The sequence below is a fragment of the Condylura cristata genome, unplaced genomic scaffold, assembly GCF_000260355.1.
Source record: "Condylura cristata isolate star-nosed mole 26May11 unplaced genomic scaffold, ConCri1.0 scaffold00015, whole genome shotgun sequence".
NCBI lineage: Eukaryota > Metazoa > Chordata > Mammalia > Eulipotyphla > Talpidae > Condylura > Condylura cristata.
Genome location: NW_004567116.1, coordinates 2,524,557 through 2,531,679, shown reverse-complemented (window position 1 = coordinate 2,531,679; position 7,123 = coordinate 2,524,557). Strand labels below are relative to the sequence as shown.

Sequence of the window (7,123 nt, the reverse complement as noted above, 5' to 3'; positions counted from 1 at the left end):
TCCTCTCTCTCTTCCTCCCCCACCTGGGCCTTTGTTCCGGAGGAGACATGACATCAAGAGCAAGTAAAAGTCACATCAGCACTAAATCTTATCTCCAGGCCTCAGAAGGCTGAGTCCACCCAGACGCGCAGACGGTCCCTCTGTCTCACACAGAGGTAAACACGGCACACGGAGATGCAGACACAGATGCAGACGCCTGCGGGGCCCCGGCCTACGGGCCAGGCCCCGGGGACCCACAGAGGGCCACACGGACACGTGGACACAGCACCCGCGTGTGGACAGACACCGCGCGCTCACACGCGCCACCCCGCCTGCGGGTCGGGGGCCAAAGGGAGGAGCCGGTGAGTCGGAAGCCAAACCGTGGGCACCCCGAGGAAAACAGGGCGCTGCCCACACTCGGGGCACAGCCCTCCTGCTCCCTTGCCCAGAACTCCTGCATCCCAGCCCCCCGGAGGGCACTGCCCACCCCGACATCCCCCTTCTCTGCAAGAGGGCGGGTGTGACACAGACACCCCCTCCCGCCCACCCCCAGCCTTCCCCGAGGTGGCTGTGTGAGCCCACTGCCCGCCCGGACTCCCGGCCTGGACCGGCCACGCCAGCCCGCCTCTCTGAGCCTGTGCACAGGGAGAAGCAAAGCGAGAGGAGAGCCCAGAGAGCCCTAGAAAGGGAGGGACAGAGAGGTGGGGGGCAGAGTCCTGGAGAGAGGCAGAGAAGACCCAGAGCAACAAGCAGACCCACAGAGGAGCCCCGAGAGGCCGGCGCCCGCCTGCCCCAGGGCTGAAGGAGACGGACCACCCCAGCCGGCAGCCCGGTGGGCCCCAGCCTGCCCCAGGCCACCGCCCCTGCACCCCTGACCCCAGGCCCCGCCTGCGCTGCCGACGGGAGCCCCGGCCTCCCCCAGGCCCAGCCGCAGCCTGGCCTAAGCTGCCCAGCCAGGCCGGGCAAAACGGGGTGAGCTCACACCACCCGGGCGCCTGGGCAGCTCAGCCCGCCCTCCCGCCACGTCTGCTCCAAGGAGGAGAAAGGCAGGCTGCTCCCGGCAGGGCCTGGCCGTCCTCCCGCAAAGCACTCAAGAGGGGCCCAGCTAGAGGTGGGCGAGGCGGCCAAGAGGACACCAGACACCCACCCGGGGGGCCGGAGGGAGCCCCTGGCCAGCCACACACCCTCGCAGAGCCCCATGGCGACAGCTCGCCACCCCAGTGACCAGGCGGGGGACTCACCTTCCATGGGGTGGTCCTCTGCAGGCCGCCAGGGTCAGGAAGGGGCGAGGCAGGAGGAGAGAGAGAAAAGGGGGGTCGTTAGCCGGGACGCCAAGGGGGTGACCGGCCCACCCAGAGGGGGGCAGCAGGCACCCAACCTGGAAGACTCTGCTGGGCAGAGACGGGGCCCCTCTCATCTGGGTCACACCAGCCAAGAGGACCCCCACCTCACGTCCCATCGAGGAGTCAGAGGCCCAGGCAGGGAAGGTCAGGTGGGGACATGGCAGCAGCGCCAGGAGGCAGCAGCGCCCAGCGCCCAGGCGGGCTCCCGCCCGGCTCCCAGCTCCTCCCTGCCCCTCCCCCGACTCAGAGACAGATGGGAAACGGGGTCACCCCGGCGCCATGTCACACTGACACACATAGGCGCCCAACCAAGCGCCCAGGAGCTGTGCCCCGGGCACCCAACTGACACCTGAAGATCCTGCACGCAGGGGCCCAGCGTGTCCCCATCCCCCAAAAGGCTGTGTGCCCCCCACCCGAGCCACCAGCCTCGCTCCTGCAAAGAGCAGCAGCGGAGAGCGGGTTGGCGGCCCCTCGACTCCGGGTCTGAGTCCAGGATAAAGGCTCCTTGACTGCTGGGTGCGCCCAGGCCGCGCCCCCCTCGGCCGCGCCCCCCTCGGCCGCGCCCCAGGAGGGGCGCTCAGCTCAGCCCTGCAATGGCCCCTGCCAGGCCTGCCCTGCCATCGCCAGGGTCACAGAGAACAGGGAAGGGAGAGAGGGAACGGGTGCTCCCCTCAACCCTCAGCCGGTGCCAGCCCCCAAGAAGGCCAGGTGGGGCCGGGGCCATCTGCGGGGCTCTAGAGGAAGCCCGGGCAGGCAGTGAAATAGCGGGACCCCCAGAACCCCCAGCTCCAGGCGCCCCGACGCCGCACGCGGCCCCAGTCCTGCCGCATCTCCTCTTCCCTACTGGGGCCAGGGAGCTCGCCTCCTCCAGAAGCCCGCGGCCACTGACCCCACCCCACCACCCCATCACCCCGCCACCCCGGACGCGTCCGCGGCTGGCTGGAAATCGATAACCGCAGCGCTCGGCTAGGTAACATGGGGCGCTCGCCGCCGCTCCCCGCACCCCCTCGCGGCGGGGCGCGCTGCCAGGAGCAAGCTCGGCTCCGACACGCTGCTCACCTATCTGTCAGTCGATCTATCGATCCCTCCTAGTTTCTAAACCTAAGCGCACACACAGGCCTTGACACAGCTTCGCGTGTCGCTACAACACAGCCGCTTCCGCCGCCAGCCGCACCCCCAAAAGCTGTCTGCACATGAGTGTCTTAAGTAAGTAGGCACAGTGCGTGGAGGGCAGGCGGGGGCCCCCGAAAAGGGTTGGGGTCTCGTGTGGGGCTCTCCGGCCCGGGGACACCGCCACTCCCCAGCACCGTACAAGCAAGGCGGCCTGGTGACTTCTAGCTAAGCAGACAGGCGGCCATTTCAACACGTGCCCGCCGGCGGCCCCCCGGGGGGCTGCGCCCCAGGGGTTACAGCCAAGCCGAGGAGGGTCTCCCCTCTGCTGCTCTGGTATGGCCAGTTCATCTGTGTCCCTGCAGGCTCCACACACCCCCGCGCCGCAGGGGTCTATCTTGGGGCTCAGGGACCCCCAGCCCTGTGTTTGCAGCCCTGGCCTCTTCCCCGGGAGCCAGTCCCGAGCCCTCCCGCCCTCACCTGTCACCCAGCAACTGCTCAGGCGGCTTCCAACACCCCAGCTCCACCGCCAGGCCGAGCCCCTGCGCCACCCCCACGTCGGCGCTGTTTCCCGCAGCTGGCAAAGGCTCTGCTCCCACGTGTGCTGCTTGCGCACCCCCACCCCTGCGCACACCCCGCCAGGCTCAGGAGAGCTCACCAGCCTGCCCTGTGCCGGGGGGGGCCTCAAAGCCCCCCACCCGCTGGAGGCGTTACCTGTGTCCTGCGCACAGAAAAGGAAACTTTCTGGGGACACCAGACTGGGCCTTGGTGCTCACCCTCACCGCCAGCGGTCTCCCTGCCCACCCCAGGCCGACTCAGCCCAGGGTCGGGTACCCCCTCACACACGCACTCAGCTCCCCGGCGGCCCACGGCGCGCCTCTCCTCTGTGCCCCTCGGCCCAGCGCCCACCTGGCTTCTGAGACGGTATCTGAGTCCTCGGGGGCTGCTGCCCCGGACACGCCCAAGGTGGACCTCACTGCCCTCTCCTGCCTGCTTTCTCCAGCCAGGCTGGGAACCAGAAACCAGCCCTGTACTCTGTCCAGACCCGTCACCAAGTACGATCAATATCACCTTCTCAGACCCTAAAAAGGAAACTTCTGGAAACCCTTGAGTCCCTCCATCACCACCAGCACAGCCCCAGGCCGCCCGTCCCCAGAGCCACAGGAGAAGGAGGAGCGTCGCCCCGCAGAGGCCTCCACCCTGCAATTCTTCGTCCGCCCGCCGCCAGCGTGGCCCCCATAACCACCCTGCTCGAGGCCCCCAGGCCCGTCGCCAGGGCCAGCGTGATCTCGGGAGCGCCCGCCCAGCTGGCTGTGCCCCTTGCGCCCTCCTTTCCTGGCAGTCCAGCCCCAGCTACCCTCCCCCGCTCCCTCCAGGTTCCCTGCGGGCCACGTCCCTCACCGATGTCCGCCCAGCCTGCAGCGCCTCCTACATCCCCGCCCTCTCCCCCCGGCCACCGGAGAGGGTCGGCTCTTCCCAAAAGCCAGGTCCAGGTCCCTCTCTGTGTCCTGAACCGACCTCCCAGACCGAGCGGCCGCGCCGCCCTGGTGCCCGGGCCCACGGCGTGACCGCTGCGTGGATCCACCGCCGGCTCTCCACTTCCAACCCTGCTTCCTGGCTGGACTGTGAGACGCCCCAGAGCCAGGACACTCGCGTTTCTTCTGGGTTTGCACAGTTCCTGCTCCGAGAAAGGCAGCCGACATTTGTTGAATGAATGACAGATGACGCCTGTCTCATACTGGCGGACTTCGCCCATTGTTCTATGACCGCATGGCCACCGCCTCGTTGGTGGCCACTACTGTCCTCCCTGGTAGAGAAGGGGAAGCCAAGGCTCCGAAAGCGGAAGAGCGGGGTGAAGGCACACAGCTGGTGAGGGGCTGCCGCAGCCTGCACCCGCACTTGTCTGGTTCTAAAACGGGGAGCTCCAGGGCCCTTCCTGGCGGCGCAGCAGGTTGAAGCACAGCACTAAGCAGCTTAAGCCACTTCCCCATGGGTTCGCTTCCCGCCTGCCCCGGAGGTGCCCACAGGGCGCAGCGGCCCTCTCCCGACCCGCCCGCTGCTCCCCGCAGCAGTGTACTTCGATGATCTGCCTGTCCTGCTCCCCACTCTGTCTCTGGTGAAGCCTCTCGCCACCCTGCACCTCTGGCCTGTCCCCCAGTTCTGTATGCACAAATCAATAAATCTTTAAAAAAAAAAAAAAAGCTCCATTCCGGTACCCCGGTACCAAAGTCAAGAATTCTAGAAGCTGACTTTAGGGCTCTGAGTTGATCCCCACAAAGCACAACCGTGTCGGTCCCCCCAGCAGCCCCTCATGCACTCAGCTCACCCCCAGATGCCTCACGCAGGCTGTTTTCCGGGAGGGGAAGTCCTGGCCCTCCCCCCGGTCTGCACAGTCTCACCCAGCCGTCCTTCGGGATCCCCACTTGCTCCCTGACGCCTCCCCCGATCACTAGGGTGAGCAGCTAGAAGAGTGCCTGCCCGTTGCCAGGGATTGCCATGTATCCTTACCGCGACAGTAGACGCCATTTTCCGGAGCGGCACTGAAGACCACGCCAGGTGCCACGCCAGGTGCCACGCCAGGTGCCACGCCAGGTGCCACGCCAGGTGCCACGCCAGCCGGTAGCAGAGCCTCAGCCCACAGCCGGGCGCCGCTCTGCCGGGTGAGGCTTCCCTGGGGGCTGACCTGGCCTCGGGGTGCTCTCTTGAGTGACCCGCACTGCTCTGCCGGGAGCCGCGTCCAACCCCCGAAGCAGCGAGGCCCCCCACGTGCGGGATGAGGGGCTCCTGGGCCCCTCGGCTCCTCAGCTGTCGCACACAGGTCTCCACCCGCCCGGCGGAGGCAACACGGTGTGGCTGTGCCCACCTGCCCAGGAGGCCGCCACCGCGGATGAAGACCAGCGCGAGAGGACAAGCGCTGAGCAGCTGAAACCAGCTTCTGACAGTTACGCGCTCGAAGCTGCTGGTTGCTCATAGGGAGCCTCCAGCCAGCTAGCGGGGAGGCCGGGGTCCAAGTCCGGGAACGCAGACGGAGGGAAGGCGGCAGATGGATGCGTCGCTACCTGACAGCTCTCCTGGGGCGGGGGTGGAAAAACTAAGAAAAGCCGGTCGAACACCCAAGCACCACACCGGGCACCGTTTCAGGCGGGCCCCAGCTCTGAGGCAAGCGCTGAGCGACAGTCCCAGGCAGGACCCCGGGGGATCACGACACCCTGAGTCATCGGGGAAGGTTAAGTCACTTCCCAAATACTAGGCTCAGGGAGGCAGAGACGGAGGTAACGCAACATACTTGAGAAAAATTTCCACCTCAAGTATTTCCAGGGTTGGCGACCTATGTGTCTCCATGGACAAAGCTCCCACTCTCCAGGGTGAGCTCCTCCCCGCGCCCCGAGACGAGGTGCTGCTGGCGGGGTTCCACAGCCCCGTCTCAGCGCTGGGGCAGCTGAGCGGCAGGTGAGGGGCGCACCAGCCCATCCTGGCTTTAGGGAGACGCTGAGCTCAGGAAAGCGGTGGTTCTGGTTCTGGCGAAAGGGCCCTGCGTTCCCCCGCTAAACCTGCAGTACCTGGTGTTTGCAGGTAATTGACAGACACAGGTAGCTGGTAGACACAGCTGACTGCTTTCCTCTTTGAGGCAGCGTGGAGAGAGATGGGGCGCATGGGGCCCTGGGGTCAGCTCAGGGCTCGGACATCAGCTGTCTCTCGGGCGGGGCGTGAGGACTGCAGGGGCAAGGCAGCCGCTGGCCAGCACCCCTGGCTGCGAGCCGAGCCACTCGCTCCCCCTGCCGTGCAGTGCAGACTCCTTTTGTTCTAACTGCTCCTTCTCTGTGTCTGCCGCCACACTTCTCTGTCCTGCCCGCCCACTGCGCTGGCCCCAGTCTGCTCACCTGCTCCTCGGCCACTGCACCCAATCCCAGCACTTCAGATACTCCCTCTCCGCCCGCTCCAGGGTCGCCTCAAAGTCTGGCTTCACCTCCCAGCGCCTGGGAACACACAGCCAGGGGCAATGGACCTCACGACCTCAAGAGCGGCCAAGCCAGTGCTCCCGCCACCTCTCCATCCTTCCAGCCTGAAACCTCTTCCTCCCTGAGCTGCCGAGGCAGCAGCCGGCCGGGTCTGGGGTGCAGGCACTCCCCCCACTACCTCCGCCCCGCTCACCGGAGCCAACTGGCTTCCCGAACTGCCCTGAGACTCACAGCAGTCTGCACCCCAGCTTCCGAACACACCTCCTCGCACCCATGTCCCGGCCGAGGGTCCCCCGCGGCCCCCGAGACCAGGCTCTCACCGCAGAGTCAGTCAAACGCCAAGCCCTGGCCTGCCTGGCTGCTCCGGCTTCAGAACCCACCACTTTCCCCTCGGTCCCGGGGTCCTGTGTGAACACAGAGCCCCCACCCCAACCACACCTCTGCTCTGACTGCTTGCTTTGTCTGGCTGATGTCCCCAGCCCAAGTTTACAAACCAGTCTTCGAGGTCAGTCTTAACCAGCAGGCCCCTTGCTCCCCATCGCCCCAATTCATAAACTCCCCTTGCTCAAAACCCCAAGAGCACTTGCGCGTAAGGTAACGACCATTTCCCATGTGGTAAGCACTGGACCTGCTCTCTCCCCAAAACACGTGCGGGAACAGGGGCGCTCAGTCCCACTTACAGGGGGAGTCGCGGCCTGCGAGTCAGGCCCCGAGTACCAGAGCCAGTGCGCA

At 66.5% G+C, this 7,123-nt stretch overlaps 1 protein-coding gene across 7 annotated transcripts in view; it reads right to left on the bottom strand.

Moving 5' to 3' along the window:
• NRXN2 (neurexin 2) overlaps positions 1-7,123 on the bottom strand; it is an 85,687-nt gene that overhangs the window by 72,517 nt on the left and 6,047 nt on the right. For all 7 annotated transcript variants that reach the window (XM_004682661.2, XM_012725222.1, XM_012725224.1 and 4 more), the window contains exon 2: positions 1,221-1,238. In XM_004682661.2, coding sequence (XP_004682718.1) covers positions 1,221-1,238 — 18 coding nt within the window. The remainder of the gene's footprint in view (positions 1-1,220; positions 1,239-7,123) is intronic.